This window comes from Castanea sativa, chromosome 4 (genome assembly GCF_040712315.1).
Source record: "Castanea sativa cultivar Marrone di Chiusa Pesio chromosome 4, ASM4071231v1".
NCBI classification, from domain to species: Eukaryota; Viridiplantae; Streptophyta; class Magnoliopsida; order Fagales; family Fagaceae; genus Castanea; species Castanea sativa.
The window spans coordinates 17,644,260-17,664,443 of record NC_134016.1 but is presented as its reverse complement, the minus strand read 5'-3'; the positions used below and the strand labels follow the sequence as shown (position 1 = coordinate 17,664,443).

At 31.1% G+C, this 20,184-nt stretch overlaps 1 protein-coding gene across 1 annotated transcript; it reads left to right on the top strand.

Annotated features, from left to right (window-relative positions):
• Positions 1–14,749: 14,749 nt before the first annotated feature.
• On the top strand, positions 14,750–19,619 carry LOC142632541 (B3 domain-containing transcription factor VRN1-like). The gene is made up of 4 exons (XM_075806923.1): positions 14,750–14,836; positions 17,927–18,263; positions 18,551–18,735; positions 19,362–19,619. The coding sequence occupies exons 1-4, from the start codon at positions 14,750–14,752 to the stop codon at positions 19,617–19,619; spliced, it is 867 nt and encodes a 288-aa protein (XP_075663038.1).
• The last annotated feature ends 565 nt before the right edge of the window (positions 19,620–20,184 follow it).

Below are 20,184 nucleotides of genomic sequence, written 5' to 3'. Positions count from 1 at the left end.
CTCATAACCAAGCCCAACATGAAGTCTTAGCCAAAACAATCCGTGTGTACAAACTGACCCAGCTGGAGAACTCCATTCAGTTCTACCTTCCGCTGGAGATCACCTCAAGAAGAAACTAAGCTCCCAAACTAGATTAGGAGCTGACCACTTGTCCCATTAGCTTCTTTGCCACTGCCATTTCTAATGTGAACAATACTAAGGGGTTGGGTTGACACCAAAAAGCTGAAATGTAATAAATGTCATTCTTCCTTTCTAAGTTTCAGTTACTGCTAGAGGAAGCCATGACCAAATCATCCAAACTTCAGCAAACCAGTTTCTTTAGTACTAAAAATGTCTAAAACTAATTCGTGAACCAAGCTCATGAATTCCTAAAGGGGAAATATAGGAATATGTGATTTGGAGGGCATTAAAAGATCTCCAGTGGAGCTCCCTAAAGTAGGCTAAAAGCTTGACACTTGGCTTGGGGTGATAGCTCCTACTCCTTGAAGCTCAAATCTTAGTTGTAGCACCAACATTCTACCTTAATACTTGCCTTAATTCCATTGGCTGAACACAACCTCAAAATTCTCAGCATTTAATGCAATATGACCCAAATATTCACCCACGTGTGATATTGCACAAAGAAGCAAGGCAGCCCAAAAGCAAATCACACCATTTTTAGCCAAATCCTAGGTTAAATGCTTTAAATTTCAGCTCCATCTGACATTGCCCAAAGGATACAAACATTCAACAAGGAGCTTACACCATTTTTGGTCAAATCTCATGATGGATATTCTGAAAATTCCCTTGCTGATCATACCCAATGTTTTTACTTTTGCTTATTGCTCCCTAAGCTTCACTATAAAAGGAAAGCACCATCTACTCATCAAGGGGGGACGAAATCCTCTTAAAGTCTCCCTCAATCTTGCTATTTTCAACCCTTAATTCAGAACTTAGTTCCCTTTTAGTTCATAAATTCCCATACCCATCAACTCACAAATATTCTTTCCCTTTTATAACAAAACCCAGTTTATAAAGGTCTCATGATTAGCTGCAATCAGTCTCTCTCCACCATGACCAAAAATAGCCAAGTACTTTTACCATTTTATTCCCACATCACCATATATTTGCTTACCCACTCATACAAGAGTAGTTTCCATCATTTACCTTACATCCTTCCATATATTCCATCATGGGAATAAGAGCCTTGGTTAATATTTGCTCACTAGGCTAGGGTCTTTCTCTCCCTTCATTACATCCTATTTTTTCATCTTTTATTTGTTATTATGAAGCCTTTAATCCTTGTTTATTGCTGTTATAATGAAGGCCATAATGTCTTGGATGTCATGGAAGTTTTCCTTCATGTTGACTTTATAATAATGAAGAAACTATATAATTTTTGATCATGTAAACACACTTATTAATTTGTCAGACACTACTGGAGGTCTGTTATATTCATTGCTGGACTATTTTCCTCTTGTGTACTTGTTATAACGGGCCCACTTTTATATTAACTGACTATGGAGGAAATGCATAATTTTTACTATGTAAATGCATTTATTAATTTTCTAGACATCTACCGGTGGACGTTTATCTTGTTTACCGCTGGACTATTATTTTATCACTTATTGTGGTGGACTATCCTTTGTGCTAGCTTATCTTTGTAGGAGGTATTTTTGGCGCCTTATTATAATATTTGTTGGATGCAACTTTGACCTTGAGCAAAATGGGCCTTTCACACTTTATTAATGACCTTTGGGGCATATTCCAAGCTCAAAGTTGAGTTTTGGTCTTGACTTCCCAAATATCATATGGGCAATGAAAAAAAAGCCCCCAACAATGAATAAAATAACCCCGAAACCTAAAAAATGACCAAAATACCCCCTAAAACTAAAAAATGACCAAAAACTTAAAAACCTATAAAATGACCAAAATACCCCCGAAAGCTATACAATGACAAACATGCCCCTTAAACCTGTAAGATGATAAAAATACACCCTAAACCTAAAAATGACCGAAATACCTCCAAAATTAAAAAAAAAATGACCGAAATATCCTAAAATCTCAAAAATAACCAAAATACCCCAAAACCTAAAAAAATTATTGAAATACCCTCCAAAACCTAAAAATGATCGAAATATCTCTGAGACCTAAAAAATTATTGAAACACCATCGAAACCTAGAAAATTGCCAAAATAGCCCCAGAATCTAAAAATTAACAAAACAACCCTAAAACCTAAAAAATTACTTACATTCTCTTGAAACCTACAAAATGATCGAAATACTATTAGAACTTTTAATTTGATGAAAATACCCTCGAAACATCCAAAATACCCCAAAACTCTACTTTGGTGATTTTAGAGGCTTTGGATGTATTTTGTTCTTCTTATAGGTTTAGTGGTATTTTGGTCATTTTAGATATTTTAAGGGGGTATTTTGGTCATTTTAGAGGTTTAGAGCTATTTTGGTTGTTTTAGAGTTTTTAGGGAATTTTTGGTAATTTTAAAGGTTTTGGGTGTATTTTGGTCATTTTGAAGGTTTAGAGGTTTTTTTTTTTTTTTTTTTTTTTTCTCTTCATTTTATAGATTTGAGGGTATTTTGGTCATTTTATAGGTTTAAGGGGGTATTTTGGTCAATTTATAGGTTTCGGGGGTATTCGGTCATTATAAAGGTTTTAGGGGAATTTCGTCATTTTTATGTTTAGGGGGTATTTTAGTCATTTTCTTAGGTTTTGGTGTTATTTTAGTCATTTTTTAGTTTTAGGGGAGTATTTTGGTCATTATAAAGGTTTAGGTGGTATTTCATCATTTTTCACGTTTAGGGGGTATTTTGGTCATTTTATGGGGTTTCGAGAGTATTTTGGTCATTTTTTTTTAGTTTTAGAGGGTATTTTGGTTATTTTTAGGTTTTAGGAGTATTTTGGTCATTTTTTAGGTTTGGGGGGGTAATTTGGTCATTTTTAGGTTTCATAGGTATTAAGGTTCCAAGGGTATTTCGGTCATTTTTTAGGTTTCAAGGGTATTTTGGTCAATTTTTTGGTTTAGAGGGGTATTTCGTTTATTTTTTAGGTTTTGGAGGGTAATTCGGTCATTTTTTAGGTTTTGGGGGGTGTTTCGGTTATTTTCTAGGTTTCGGGAGTATTTCGGTCATTTTATAGATTTTTGGGGTATTTTGGTCATTTTTTAGGTTTAGGGGGGTATTTTGGTAAATTTTAGGCTACGAGGGAGGGTATTTATGTCCTTTTTTAGGTTTAGGGTTATTTTGGTAATTTTTTGGTATAATGGTTATTTTGGTCTTTTTAGTGGTTTTTAGGTATTTTAGAATTGGGTGATTTGTAGAAATGATACTTAGGTCAAATTGGGTTTAATTGGGTACTCAGTTAAAACCCAATAAACATTAATGTTAATTGGGTTTAATTGGATTAATACTCATTTAACCCAATTAATAATTGGGTGTGGATCTTATTCAGTGGGTGAGTTTGAATGGGCAAATGGGTTTAGGTTGATTTTGCCACCCCTAGTTATTATACTAAAATAGACAAAAACTTTTGCATGAACTTATGCAAATGCTCTATTGTAGTAAGAAAAAATGGTGATTTGCGTTTTTGTCTTTGTTAATAGATGATTGCGTTATAATGTATTATAAAACAATAATTTTGTGTATTTGACTTTGTTGATAGTTTGTTAATATTAAATAGATACTTATTTGAAATTTCATGATTTTTTTACTTATACTCCGGCCTGCCCTAACTCAAAATCCTTGGTCTGTCGCTGCCCCTACTTATAGAAAATTAAGAAATTGTTGTAAATGCAGTTAGCACTTAGCACTTAGCATATAGCAAATAAGAGCATTTGTATTGATGGAGCTAAATTTTTAACTTTTAGCACCTAAAAAAGTTACTTTATCTATTTTAACTTACCATTTTACAACTCATTCCACATCAATGTTCTTATTTTCACATCACAGTTAAACACTATTTATTTGTTTATTATTTTTTCTCTCTCTTCATCTCTATCTCTCTATCTTCTCCCTCTCTTTAACCCACAACCACTCACGGCACCACCACTCATTGCTATGTCAAACCCAACCTAGCTACCAACTCTCAACCAACCCAAGGCAAAACACACCAAAGTGACAATTGGATACCCACCCACCATCAACTGAAATCCACCCACTAGCCACCATCAACCACTACAAACCGATCCATCACCACTAACCCAGCTAGTGTCAATCATCGATCCACCATAAAGCCCATTAACAAAAAATAAAATAAAAACAAAATCCATTAACATCAAAATCAAAACTCATTCATCAAAATAAAAATTAAAAAAAAAAAGTCATCAACAAAAAATCTCCCAATCATGACTCCAACGCACCATAGGTATGTGTCAGCAATGGAGGCAAAAATGGATTGGCTTGGGGCTTGGGGCTTGGGTAGGCGGTGAGTGGAGGAAGAAAGATGGGTCGGTGTTTGGGCAAGGGAGTTGGGCCAACGAGGAGTGGAGGAAGAAAGAAAAAAAATGAAAGGGAGAAAAGAATGGCGGTGGCTTAGGTCGACGACAAGTGGAGGAAGAGGTGGATCGGAGCTGGGAAGGGGAGATAGGCCGGTTGGCGGTTGGGCAGGGGAGATGAAGTTATGGGCTTGGGTTTGCGAGGTGGAGGAAGAGAAAAAAAAAATCTAAAGAGGAAAGGGTGAGATTGAAGTGAAGATTGAGAAGAGAGAGTGGAGATGCAACGGGAAAATGAAAAAATAGAGAAAGCGAAAAAAAAGAAGAAGAAGAAAATAATCATTATAATAATTGGACCGCAAATAAAAAATATATTTTTTAGAAAAATAAAATATATTATGTTAGTATAACATTTGAGCTACAGTGCATTGCCAAAGATGGCAGCCTTGTAGCTCAAAAGCCAAAATTTTTACATATAGCTCTGCTGATGCAACCCCATTTTTTGTTATATTGGTTGTTAAAGTTGGCAATTTTACACCACTAATATGGATGCTTTAATACTTAATTGTATTTGTACAATTCCTATTATGGCTTGAATCAAAGACGATAAAATCATCCTTGATACATGCATAATCAAAGTCTCATAACTCAAATGTTATTGTGTATAAATGGAGTATTATGTACACGGTCTAAAACATGGAGAAATATACAAATTATTTGCACAAAAAGTTCAATCACTCTTTGTTTTTTTGAGTAAACTGTAATATTTATGAGAATACACACGAAAATAGTAATAATATTTTTTTAAATTGGGTTTATAATACATTGCATAACTAGAGTACAACTACAAAAGGACCTAACCTCTGTAGCTGTAGACTGGGGTTATAAACCTAATACTTATTAGAACAAACACGAAAATAGTAATAATAATGTTTTAAACTGGGTTTATAATACATTACATAACAAGAGTACAATTACAAAATGGCCTAACTTTTGTAGTTGTAGACTGAGGTTATAAACAGTGGATACTAAGAGTCCGTTTGGATAGAACTTATTGCTGAAAATTGAAAACTGAAAACTGAAAATACTGTACAAAAATAATTTTTTAATGTGTAAAATTACTGTTCATCCCAAAAAGTACTGTTCATTGGCCTAAAATCACTGTTCATGACCAATGAACAGTGACACATGCGCGTGGAAAAAAAAAAAAAAAAAAAAAAAACTGCCCAGACGTGGACGCAGCCTCCTATCCAAACGCATTCTAAATACACACAACCAATGTAGGATAAACATCATATCGTATATTTTATTATCATTGTACACCTATTACTATATATTATTGCATATAAAGATAAAAATTGAGATGTTGAGTTAGTTGTAAAATGAAATGGTAAAATATATAAAATAATATTTGAGGACGTAAATTAAGGTTTTTTTTTTTGGCACCGGATGCTAGGGCTCAGTAATGGTAGTCATGTTTCGCCACATGGCACGTCTCAGTTCTGAGTATTGTTCCATGCACACGCAACAGCAGGTGATGGTAGTCATTCCTTGCCACATGGCACGTCTCTGATCAACCACGTTAGTCCTGGGCTCCGAACCGTGGTCTGATTTGCAACACAACCCGGCCCAATCCTACTGAGCCCAAAACATTTCTTTCAAATGATGTCACCCATCCAATTTCCATTATTTTGGATGCATCAATTTATCTAGTGTCATATTTAAGCCTGAGCCCCATTCTGTGTCCAACATGTCTACTTTGACGTCTTTTTCTTGGTTTATTAAGAGAGACAATTCCAAATCTTTGCTTGATGAGTGAATTCTATTTCTACTTGATTTCGATTTTCTAATTCAATAGTTTCTTCGGTCGATAATATAAAAAAAAGCACATCCTTTTGTACTTTCCCATCATACTTTTATATGTTTATTAACATCATGGACCGAGCTATCATTGGACTAGGAGCAAGCCCCCACAAAATTTTTTAAAACACATATTATTACATATATATATATATATATATATATGTGTGTACTAATTTTAGCAGTTTTGTTATATAAATTTACAGTTTGTTTCCCTTAAATAATATCATTGATTCTTTTAAGCGTAATACTATACCCACAAACTTTTTTACAATATTTTACAAACTGTTTTGATAGCAAATTCTTATTAGTTCGCTTATTAGGCTCAATACTCATATTATTTTTTTACTTACCAATAATCACTTATCATATCAGTAATTTATATATATAAAACTTGTAACTCTAGCATTTTCTTCATTTTAGTGACCATAAAATTTTTTTATAGAATTAAAATTTAAAACAAAATATACAAGCTCAAAAAAATAGCTCAACAAAAATTACCAATGGTAAAACTAAAAATATTAAGCACAATTAACCAATTTTATCCAAAATGTTAACCATACCCTTTAAAAAATTCTAAACAAAAATAACTTTGTTCTTACACAAATGCAAAAATAAAATAAAAAATTAAAAACTCAACAGCTAAGTAGTAGCAAAGTCAAAAGTTGAAACTTGAAACCCTTGCACACAACCAACTGTAAAGCCGTCCTCTTAAACTAAAGTTCTGGCTCCATTCCTAATTAACATTTTCATTTCCATTAAAAATAAATAATAAAATAGTAATTTGTTTGATATGACCCATGGTTTAATCTATCTGTTTAATATGGCACTATCATTTTGCGGCAGAGATTTCAATCTTAGGTTGGCATAGCCAAGTAGGTGTTTTATTTATTTATTTTTAAATCTTAAATTTATTGTTTAGTGTTTGTTGGGAGTATGCAATTTTGAATTTTTTTTTTGGGTGTTTACAGGCTTTATATAACACTTCTGGTAGACTATATTATTTGTTTACCATTCCATTAAAAAAATTCCATGTTTAAAATTGTTGAGTCAGTTTAATAAGAAAGTCAATTTTTGTTCATTTATTATTATTATTATAAACTGTGGTATCAATTTTAAACAAGTGAAAAGTATTTTAGTAGAATGGTAGATAAATTATGTCATCTACCATAAGAACCAAATAATTTCTTGGACTTTTAGGTTGAGGTTGGATTTTGGGAGTCAATTTGCTATTGCTGATTGAGTTTTCCATATATATATATTTTAATTTTTTTAGTATTAAAAAAGATTTTTTTATTTGTTTTTCTAGCCTAATTGTTTTGCTTTAAAAAAAACTCACACACAAAGGCCTTCCTCTTATAAGTACCTTCATTTTTTTTAACTGGACTCTTATATGTACCTTCTAATATCATTTGTTACCATCCTTTGGTATTTGAGCTAATTGACATGCCAAGATTATGTAATTGAATTGGATGTAAATGAACCGTTTTATGTTGAACCCAAATTGTGTTGTCAACAAGGGAGTTGATTCCGTACCGTACCGGCCGGTACTGCCGGTATATTTCGTACCAGTGCTTGAACTGATATAGAAATGCTACTATATTGTACCGGTTCAATACAAGATGTATCAAGTCCGTTTCGGCTTTACAGGGTTATTTACTGGATTCCGGCCGGAAATTTAAGACTGGCCAATATCAAAAGAATCAGCAAAAACAAAAAAGGAAAAAAATAAACGTTTAGTGGACATTACCGGCATCGCCGCAAAAATTTTAGGTATTAAACTGTATTTCACGGTCTCTCCCCACCCATCTTCTTTTTCTTCTTCCTAATGCCTTTGTTCTTTATCTTTTCATTCTTGCTGCTCAACTGCCCAACTCCTCAGATCTATATCTTGAGGAGTGAACTAGTAATAGCATTTGGTTAAGTGTGCCCTTGACAAGTGACAACACCACTACACTTGTGTGAAGTATTGAAGTTTAATTTAGTGTCTATTCCACTTTTTTGAATTTTTTTTACCACAGCTATTATTATTATTATTATTATTATTATTATTATTATTATCAATGGAGTGTCTATTCAACACGTTATCAATTTTTTTGATAACGTGTTGTGGGGATTTTTTTTTAAATAACTATAAAATCTAAACTATTTTATTAATTAGCAACGTTTTCAAACTATTTAGGTATCTAACAATTCGAGTTTATGGGACTCGATTTTACTGTAGCAAATCGAGTTTTAAAGACTCAATTTTTTATTAGGTGCGTAGCTGATGTGGACAAAAAAATCCACGTGGAACTCGAGTCTCTAAGACTTGAGTTCCCCAACAAGAAAATGCAAAAAATGCAGAAACCAGAAAATGTAGCAACGAAACCAGAAAATGTGCAGCAACCCAGAAACCCGAAAAAATGCAGCAACCCAAAAACCAGAAAATTCGTAGTAACCCAGAAACCAGAAAATTCAACACAGACCCACGCAGAAAACTCTACAGCAACCCAGAAAAGAAAACTCAACATAGACCCACGCAGAAAAGCAGACCAACCAGAAAAGAAAAAAAAAAAAACCCAGTTAATCAACCCAGAAAACACTAACAGACCCAGAAAACACAAAACCACAACAGAAAATATTCCATCCGAGACAGGCGAACCAAAAACAGAAAACAAATCAAGAGATAAACCAATGCGCTCCGGTACGAAATCGTGATTATTGGGTTTCTCGCTGCCGCCGCCGCTCCAGTGGAGGAGAAGAACGCGTTGATTTGTTTTGGGTTTTGTATTTGGTTTTGTTCATGGGTTTTGGGTTTGGGATTTTGAGAAATGGGTTTGGATTTTGAGAAATGGGTTTGGGATTTTGAGAAAAATGGGTTTGGGATTTTTGGAGGCTTGGCAGAAGGGAAGAAGATGTGAACAAGACCTGAAATGGAGAAAGAAGGGAAGAAGAGAACGGGACCTGAAATGGAGAAAAAAAAAAAAAAAAGAACCAAGGGAGAAGATGATGAACAAAATGAAATCGAGTCCTCAGGACTCGATTTCTATTTTTCAGAACTCGAGTCCAATGGACTCGAGTTCTATGTCTACGTGGACCACCTTTCCACATCAGCTACCAACGATGTTGAAATCGACTTCAAAGCAGTCGATTTAGCATTCGAAAATCGAGTCCTTTGGACTCGATTTGTTATATACCAAATTAGTTTCAAACCTTAGCTAACTAATAATATAGTTTGGTTTTTATAGTTATTTAAAAAAATTTCTCCGTGTTGTGCACCACAACTACTATTATTATTATAATATTATTTATTAAATAAATCAAGTAAAAAAAACTATCTATTCAGTATTTATTAAATAGATAAAGTATCTATTATTATTAAAATGAGCTAACATTTTAAGTTTTTAACTAAAATTTAGCATACTGATTATTATTATTTTTTTGAAAGTAAAACATTCAATCATTCATTAATATGTAAAGAGTCTTGGTACAAAGCCTCCATCGCCGGTGGTGTTGAATCCTCTATCAAATACATTTCATCACTGAGATATAGACTTATAATTATAAATATTTTAAATAAATTATATGGATTTTGACTAATGAACTTATAAATAAGTAAATAGATAGTTATATTTTTATTTATATATATAAATATATAAAATTAGCAGTAATCCTGAAACAGTACACCGGTATTAACTTATACCAAAATATTTCATTTATTCCATCAAACTGAAACAGTCTCGGGTATGGCATTCACTCCCTTGATTGTCAACCTTATTAATATGACTATATAGCTTTCAATCTAAGGACTGTAAGTGTTTCGTCCACCATGAGACATTCTGCACTAGTTCTGGTGAAGTGAACATTATTGTAGGCTATTAATGAAAGCATATGGAAGATAGATATGCTAAGATGTAATAAAATTATTGAATTCTTCGAATTGATTGAGGAGTGCTTAAATTTTAGAATCTCACTCTCCACTTATTTACGTTCACTAGGCGGATCCATATGAGAGAACTAATCCTACAAGGATGAGTTTAAAATGAAGGTTATTTTTTCCTTAGACCTGCTCCCCTTTTCTAATTGGGCTCTGTGCCGAAACTAGGAAAAGACTAAGAAAAAAAATTCAGTAGTTTCGGATAAAATTTCCATGTTTTCTTTTTTGATTGAAACGATAGTTCATTGCCAAAAAAAAAAAAAAAAAAAAAAAACCAGGATTAAGAATTTACAATGGATTAAATAATTGGTGGACACTCCTCTATAGTCTATCCACATTTGAAGACCCCTATACCAACAAAAGCAGTTGCTAGCAACTTGGCAGCTCTATTACAAGATTTGCTAATTTCCATGTTTTCTTTGTTTATTGAATAATTATGATTATATTGTCAAAAGTTTTATAATTCAATTAGAATTTTATAGTGTTTTCAACAAAAATATCAAGAGCTTAAATATCATCTCCCTAAACTATTGTATTATATATATAAGATGAATGATGACTTCAACTTTTAGAATGGAGAATAACTTGTTCTCTCCCCTTAAAAGTTACTATGACTTTTGAGTGAAGTTTATGGAGTATCTTTGTATTAAAATCTTATTTCCTCTCATTTCTGTGTGTGCTTATTCCCCCCCCCCCCAAAAAACCAATATGATAAATGAATGTTTTATTTAGTTTTTTATGATTGATGACAAGTCAATTTGTAAGACTTAAGTAATAAAATTTGTAGTATCTTTAGTATCAATTTTTGGAATACAAATTTTTTGTACAACCTTTTGTTCCAATTAATAGAAATAAAGGAAATGCCAATTTTTTTTTAAAGAAATAAAGAATTACAATTTTTTGATATCCATTTGATTTTTGGTGTAGTTGGGGTTTGAATAACAGATTTTTTATTTGACAACAAAAAGTTTACCAGTTAAGTTAATTGAAACTCAATCAAAAATATATTGAAATAGTTGGAAATATATACATAATATATATGCTGTAATTCTGATATTATCTACTCTCCCAAGATTACAATATAGGGTTAGAACTACAACATTTAATCACTGCACTCCCTTGGTGCGATGATCACTCCACAAGTATAAGTGTTTATGGAGTGTAAGGGGAAGGGTCAGGGTTCAAATTTTCAAGAAGGAGTATCATGCATATATACACTTAGATTAAATTATATTAGAATTTCTATCTTGTAAAAAAGAAGAAGAAAGAACTACAACATTTAAAGAAAGGAGAGAATAGGGGGCATGGGTGTTTACAGCATTTACGGTATGTTTGGTTGGGTTGAAAACAGGGTGGATAGAAAATATAAGGGAGAAAATAAGAGAGAAAATTAGTAATTGATGTGTTTGGTTGAGAGGGAGGAAAAGTGGTAGGGCCCGAAAGTTTTCTCTCTAGGCCCACCAAAATTGAATCATCCCATTTTTGCAATGAAAACATGGAGAAAATGTGTGGCAATATTTTCGACAAAAATTGCCCAAACCAACGTTTTTCTTCCATGTTTCTTTTGTCATTCGCTTTTCAACATACAAAGCTTTTTATTTATTTATTTTTTTCTCGTGCTTATCCTTTCTTCAGTTTTTTATGTGTTTTTTTTTTTTTCTTTTTTTCTTTTCATTTAGCATGTTCAGAGTGTTTCTTTTCTCAAACAATTAGTAGGGTTTTTTTTTTTTTTAAAAATAATAATAATTTTGGGTTCTTGAACGGCTTGTCTATTACTTTTTTTACGATCTGTTTGTTTCAGCATCAAAATTTTCTGGAAAATGGTTCATTTTCCAAAGAGCATTTTCTAGAAAACTATATCATTTTCCAGTGTTTGGTAACGACCTTGAAAATGAGTTTGAGAATGTTTTCTGGTGTTTGGTATGCAAATTTTTATTTTTATTTTTTATATTTCTTGTGTAATTTAAAACATACGTATTATGTAAACTAACTAATGTAATCAATATTAAAAAAAAACCAATGATGAATTTGGTTTTCATACTAAAATTTTGACAATAGATACAATAAAAATTAGTTGTCAAATTTTCATGATCTCTACCACTCATTTTACTTATATATATGGACATGAACGTCCACACACACACACACACATTTATATATATTAACCATTTGTCTATATACATAAAATTGACAGGAGAATACATCTTTAATAAGTACAAAATAACAATAAGTTTTCATTATCTACTCTTTTTGCTAGTACACTAATTGTCTACTATGGTAAACCAGAAGTCTTTAATATTACTCAAAATTATGTATTTATATAATGTATCTACATAATATATCATCACTACATACTATATGCATAATGTATCTATCAACAAAAAAGATTATGCTATGTAAAAGTAATTTAGAGCCATATAGACACTATGTTTAAAATTTTCGTCTTTTACTTCATTTATTCTTTCTACTTTTTTATTTTTTATATATTTTTTTTAGCACTTTTATATGCAAAAAAAAAAATTATACATGGAATCCATTAAACCAAAAGTTTCTTAGAGAAAAAAATAAAATCAAGTTTGAAATTCAAAGTAAAGAATTGAGATTTTGGTAGAGAGGAATGAATAATTACCGCTGCAAATATATTCTCTTTTGCAAGTTGATAGAGATGAATGAAATAATTACTGAGCAATGAGGGAAAAAAAATCTACTCAAAGAATTGTGTTATAAAGGGGAAGAGAAATATGGAGAGAGAAGAGGGAGAGGGATCTATGGAAGAGGAGAGACCAAAGTGAGTGATAGTGAGGGTGTGAGGAAAGAAAAAGAAAAGGGAAAAGAGAAAGAGTGATAGTGAGAGAGCGTACTGTGAGATAGAGATTGTTTTCCAAAAAAAAAATTTGGAAAGCAGGCTATAAAAAACAAGCCTTATTTTTATTAGGATTTTCCATTGACTAAAGATAGTTTTTCGTTGACCAGTTTTTTTTTGTACTACCAAACATTGGAAAATGTGGAAAACTATCTTTACAAAAAGTTTTCCAGCAAAACAAACAGAGCGTTAATGTATGAAATGCAATTGTACAAAATTTTTTTAATAAAAAATGTGTTACTTTTTGTTTTATTTAACATGAATATAATTGTAAATTTATATCAATTTCAATTTCTATTCTCTCACTTTATATTTTTCAATTAAACAAATAAAATTTTCATTTCTCTACTTTTTTATCCTCCAATCCAAATATAAATAAAAGAAAACTAAATTTTTTATATTCTTTCATTTTTATTTATTTCTTCTATATTTTCTATCCTTCCACTTTTTCACTTTTTCAACTCAGCGAACTCTTAAGGAAAAATAAAAAAAAGATAGCAGGTGTTTGTCCAACTATTTGTTGAACTCATGATTATTACTGAATTCAACTAATTAAATTAATCCCAAGTCCCAACTCATTGGGATTGGTACCATGGATTCTCCTATACTATGGCCTATGGGAGAGTGGAATCGAACCCCATGAGGTAAGTGAATGCAACTGTACAGAACGTAATTAAAAATATGACGTGTTATGAGTATCAGCATCGACATTAGGCATACAAATACAAAACTTATTTATTCGAGGATTGTATTGAGTATTTCGAGCTAGTATCGTTATGAAAGCATTGTATATTATATAGGGTCCGGTATACAATGGATCATTGTTTCAACTTTATCATTTTTCATTATAGAATTTGGATAGCTTTTTGGTGGCGCATGACTTTATTATATAATATTAAAAGTTAAAACATCTCACTTAAGCAATTATTCGCGAATTATAAATAAATATATAATAGATTTCCTAGAACTAACATAAAATTGTAAATCTCCTCGATCTAGTTTTACTTTTATACCAAACATTGTTTATTTTAACTGGCCTTAATGAGAGTCTGTACTAGGCTTCAATTTTCAAATTTTCAGTGTTTATACTTTCAGCACTATCGGTTCTGTTAACAATTTCATGATCGTAGAAATCGATCCTATAGCTAATGTTGTTTCCCTCAAAAAAACGCATCAAAATCTCACAATATTTTCATAGTACTCTTGTTTTAAGTTGTGGTGGGTTTTTGCATATTTGTTTTTATTTTATTTTATTTTAAGCAATACGATTTGAGAAATTAACTTGTTGTGAAAATATTATAAGATTTTGTTGTGGACGTAGAAAATTTATTTTCCATTCGGCAAAAAGAAAATAGAATATGCTAAAATCTAGAAAAATGAAAAGTCACAAATATTTTAATCATTTTTTTTTTGGGTGAAATTTAATAGTCGGGAGAGAGAGTTTTGAAACTTGTGTCTTGTTGAAAACATTAAAAAGGTATTTACTAAATTCTTGCCTTTTATCCAATGAATGTGGTCACATGTCCAATAACTTCTGGCTAAAAACTTCATTGTCATCTCTTATATAAACCCTTCAGTCAGGCTCCATCGAAAAAAAAAAAAAAAAAGACTATGTATGTACATCCCTCTATTTTACCGTGCTATCCCTCTCTTCAGTATTTTTCTCAATCGGTTACCCAAATGGCAACAAAGCCTCTAGAGCCTTTGAAAAGAGTAAAGAAACCTTCCTTTTGCAAGGTCTTGATTGGGGACTTCCCTACCCAGTTGGTAAGTCTCTCTCTCGTGCATAAATATATTTTCTGTTTCCATTATTAGTAGTTTGAATATAAATTCGCAAATCATGTTGGTTGTGATCATTCTTCCTTTTGCTCTCATTTCTTTTAGCATACTTCCTCTACCATAGTCTTTGGACTTATAATGCGAATGCCTCGAAGTAGATGTAGACTTGTAGACTCAGGGCAGGCTCTAGGCCTAGGCCTAAGGCCCCTAACATGAAAAGGCCCCCAAATATGGAGGCAGTAATTTTTTTTTTTTAATTAAAGAAAATGTGAGTTAGGTATTCATTTTTTTCTTCAAATCTAAAATATTAGAGTAATGCTAGTATATTACAAACTTTATTACATAAGTCCTATAAATTGACACATCACCAATCACATGAAATAATTTAATACTTGTTTATTCTTTTGTTGAAGTGTCACATCATTATCACATCAGTTTGTAAGTTTTTTGTAATAAAATTTATAGTAAGTTTAGCATTTTCTCCACAAAAAAAAAAAAAGAATATGGATTAATAGAAATGTGTCCTAATCTCTATTAAATGAATGAAAAATGCTAAAGCTAATACAAATTTTACGACAAAAAATTTACAAACTGATGTGACAGTAATATGATCACTATCACTTAAATAGTATAATAAATGAATGTTTGAATAAGTACTTATTTTTTATTGGTGATATTCTAGTTTGTAAAACTTATATAGTAAGTATCATTAGCTCACTTTAGGTGAATTAGTCATATTAATAAGTATAAACTAGTCGTTAACCAGTGCTATGCACGAGAACTTATCTATTTGTGAGGTAGACTAAAATAATTTTATAAAATCTTAAATTGCAATTACGTACACCATTGCATAATTTGCTCTTATTTGACTTCAATTTGTGTCACAATTTGATGAAAAAGTCATTGCTTGAATGTGCAATGACTCACAAAAATTTTGGCAGACAGTTTTAAATACTGCAAAAAAAATAACTCAAAAATTCAAATATTAAAACTTCTAAAAGACAAAAACATATTAAAGATTAGAAATTATTGAAACAAAACAAAATATATATGACTAAAAAATAGAGAAATATAAAATAAAGATGAGTTATATTCAAAAGAATAATACATGACTATATATATTAAAATGAATCAAAAAATTCAGAACCTACAAATTATAGAATATATGTGTGTGTGTGTTTGTGTACAAATTCAAATGTTAAAACTTCAAAAATGCTAAAAAAATATATAATTAAAGAATAAGTTATCAAAACAATTCAAAAAATATATGACTATTTAAAAGAGAAATATAAGAAAAAGAAAAAAGTTCACGAACCCATAAAGCAATAAGTTTTAATTTTAATGGGTCTAAACTTAAAACGAACATTATTAGCATATGGCCCAAGCTAAAAAATGATGAGCAAGAGCCCACGTTGAAATAATGGAAGTCATATCTCTTCTTAATATATCGTTTATATGCTTTTTGCCCAATAAATTAACATATTTTCATATCGTGAGGTGAAACAAAGACATATGTAGTAGAAGCAACCTTAAATTTCAATTATTGCAAACTTTTTTATCTTGTAAAAAACGGCTAAAGAGAGTTTGGTGGTTCGTATACGAAAATTAGTTTTTAAAAAATACATGAAAAACTATAAATTTTTTTTTAATGGTGTTCATGATTAACCTCACAAATTTGGAGATAAATTATTAACATTTGAGTTTGAGTTTGAGTTTAAGTTGAACTTGTTAGAGAGATAGAGTTTCACTTTTTGCAAAGTTTGAACTAAACAAAAATAATTTTATTTTTAAAAAATGATAATAATGTGGCAAGCTCTGAAGAGTTCAATAAAAAGTTAGAGATTTTGGTTATATATATATTATGAACCACCACATGACAAAAAAAAAAAAAAAAAAGAGTTGGCACATTCTACACCCCTACAACGTAGGCTACACTACTACTTCGTATTTTCATATTATTCCAACTACTATGAGTCCCATGATGATGCCAATCCCAATCCTACTCATAATAAAACTTTTCGGCATTTCTCTCAACTCTCAACTAAAAAAAAAAAAAAAACACTATAATACGTTAATGTACACGTCATGCTGGCAGTCCACACCCCTACAACATAGGCTACACTACTACTTTGTATTTTCGTATTATTCCAACTACTATGAGTCCCATGATGATGCCAATCCCAATCCTATTCATAATAAAACATTTCGGTGTTTTTCTCAACTCTCGACTAAAAAAAAACTATAATACATTCACGTACACGTCATGATGTTTCAAACATCAAACCACGAAATCTCTTTTTTACCCTAAACCATAAAAAATATTTGAAAAACTGTAAAATAATTTTTTTTTAACAAAGTAGAGAAAAGAAAATAATATAAAAAGAGCTCATATTTCTACTTGGCTTTAGCATATATATTGGGGTTTGCTTTACTTTTATAGTGTTCATGATTAACCTTGCAAATTTGGAGACAAATTATTAATGTTTGAGTTTGAGTTAAAGTTAGACTTGTTAGAGAAATAGAGTTTCACTTTTTGTTAAGTTTGGATTAAAAAAATTGTTTTAAAAAATAATAATGATGACTTTAAGTTTAAGTTTAAGTTTAAGTTGGACTTGTTATCCTTCTAAAAAAAAAGTTGGACTTGTTAAAGAGATAAAGTTTCACTCATTGTTAAGCTCGAACTAATTAAAAATAATTTTATTTAAATAAAATGACAATTTTATTTAGATCTTATGCTTACGTGAAAAATTGTGAGAGTTTCAGATGCTTCAGTTATATATATATATATAGTTTAATAATAAATTTGAAAAAAAAAATAACATAAAATAATTTAAATATTATTTAAGTGATATTTAGACGCAAAACGTTCTTTTAAAATTTTCATCTTAGGTGTCAAATTATCTTGGCCCAACCTGTTTAGATTTGTAGTAGTCCTAACTATGACGGAGCTATCACTTTATTAGTCTTACGTTGTATGTTTGACTATGTTTCTGTAATTAATATCACAAATATAAAAACTGCATGTACAAGTATATCAATTGCGGTTATATTTTATATTCATTCTCCTTAATTTTACAGAGAATCCCAGAAGCATTTGTCAAGTATTTTGATGGAGAAGTACCTAACAGTTCTGTACTTTGGGGTCCAAGGAAAACTTGGAGGGTTGATGTGAAGGAAGTTGATAACAGTTTGTTTTTCCAAAAAGGTTGGAGTGCATTCGTGCAAGACAATTCCTTGAAAATGGGTGACTTTCTACTTTTTCGTTATGATGGGAATTCAAATTTTTCTGTAAAAATATATGGAAGAGATTGCTGTGAAAAGGGTGTCGCTGGAGCTAGTAGAAAGAGTTATACACCTGTTTATGGCAATGGAAAAGAAGAAAAGGAGAAAATGAGAAATTATCTAAAGAGGAAAAGTGAGAAATTATTGGTTGGTACTGGAGAAAATGAAGAAAAAAAGAAAAGGGGATATCATCAAAAAATGAAAAGAGAGAAATTATTGGTTAGTACTGGAACTAATGAAGTTGACACCAAGGAAATTGAAGTAATATATATTGATTCTGATGCTAATGATGATAATATTGGTAAGTCTGACTTACATTCTCAAATTAGAACCTAAAACAAACTAAACATTTCCTTCTTGAAACAACTCCTACGATGCTTTAGAAATTTGACCTTCATGGTTATTATACTTTTGGGGCAGGCAAGTGTATGGGGTCAATACGAAAAGAGAGAACAGGTATAGAGGTTATTCCAAGGCATTTGTCTTATAAACCTCCAAAGATGAAAAAGGGTGCTAGAGCTTTGGAAGCGGCCAGCAAATTCATCTCAAACTATCCTTCTTTTCAAGTCTTAATGTACCCTTGTTATGTGAATTCCGATTATCTGGTGAGCCCACAAACTTCATTGATTAAAATTTTAAAACATGTATACAACATGACACCCTAATGTTCATTCCAACGACTGAATTGGGTGTGTTAGAAAACGATTATAAATTGTTTTTGTGAAGCTGTGATTCGTTAGGACACTGCCTTATCAAGCACTGGAAGAAATGACACATCATCTGACTCTCTTATTAGTTGCTTATGAAAGAAAGCAGCTTAATTTAGTTAAAATATGTGCAGAATTATGGTGCTACCCATTTTTGTGTAGAGACTTGAATGAAATTTTTATTATCTTTAATATTTTGAAATTTGTATTTTTTCTACATGCAAACACACTCAATTTAAATAAGCATATTATATGTTAACATGTTAAAGAAATTTATAGATGGCGGTCTCTTCAAATCTAAATGTTTATTGTGTTTGACATCCTTTGTCGTTGTTGAAACAAGATGTGTTTAAATCACATAGATGTGAAATGATACTTTAATGTTAGATACAAAAGTTACTTTGGATTTTTATGCTTGAGAACATGCATACATTGTATTACCTCCACAAATAGTATTACGATTAATAAAAGACTATTGAATTGCCAGTGACTTCACATTTATTTTGTGCAAATATTTTGTATAGAATGTGCCAACAAGCTTCTTCAAGATATATATGGAAGGAAAGCAACGAAATGTTACGCTTCAAACTTCAGATGGGTTGTGGACTATGAGATTAGTCCGATATTCAAACAGAGTTGGTAAATTCTATGGCAAGCTAAAACAAGGCTGGAATGCCTTTGCAATTGGGAATGCTCTGATAGTTGGTGATGTATGCGTTTTTGAACTAATTGACAAGACTGATGGTCTTTTTAAAGTTAGCGTCTTCAAATGTTCTAGTTAAGTGGTTGAATAAGTAAATTAATGTTAAGAGAATTCAAGAAAAATAAATGTATGGTCAAATTTATTACTATTAATGCCTCTCACTCTGCCTCCCATGCAAAATAAAAATATATTAATATAGTGTTGATGAAAGTGAGTATGGATTACCGATTTCTATTTTCTTAACAAGTTTGATAACATGTATTTGCCCAAGTTTAAACTTGTTTAATTAATCACCTATCATAGGGTGAGATTTTTTATTTTGATTTTTTTTAATCTTGATTATAAATTAGTAAGTTCATTCATTCACATGTAGTGAAAGTTTTGGGAGCCCTACATTAGGACCCTCTCTCAATTTCAAGTTACGGTTAAGATTTTATTTTATGAACCATACAAACTATCATTACTTGACATTGGATATAACTTTAGGATCTATTTCAAAGGAGAACGATCATTTTCCGCACCATATTGTCATATAGAATCAATGATTATCTATTAATTGATTTAATTCCATACCCATTCAAAATAAAATGTGTAATTAAGGGATTCCAATATTAAATTTGTTTTTCAATTAAAAAATATATTCT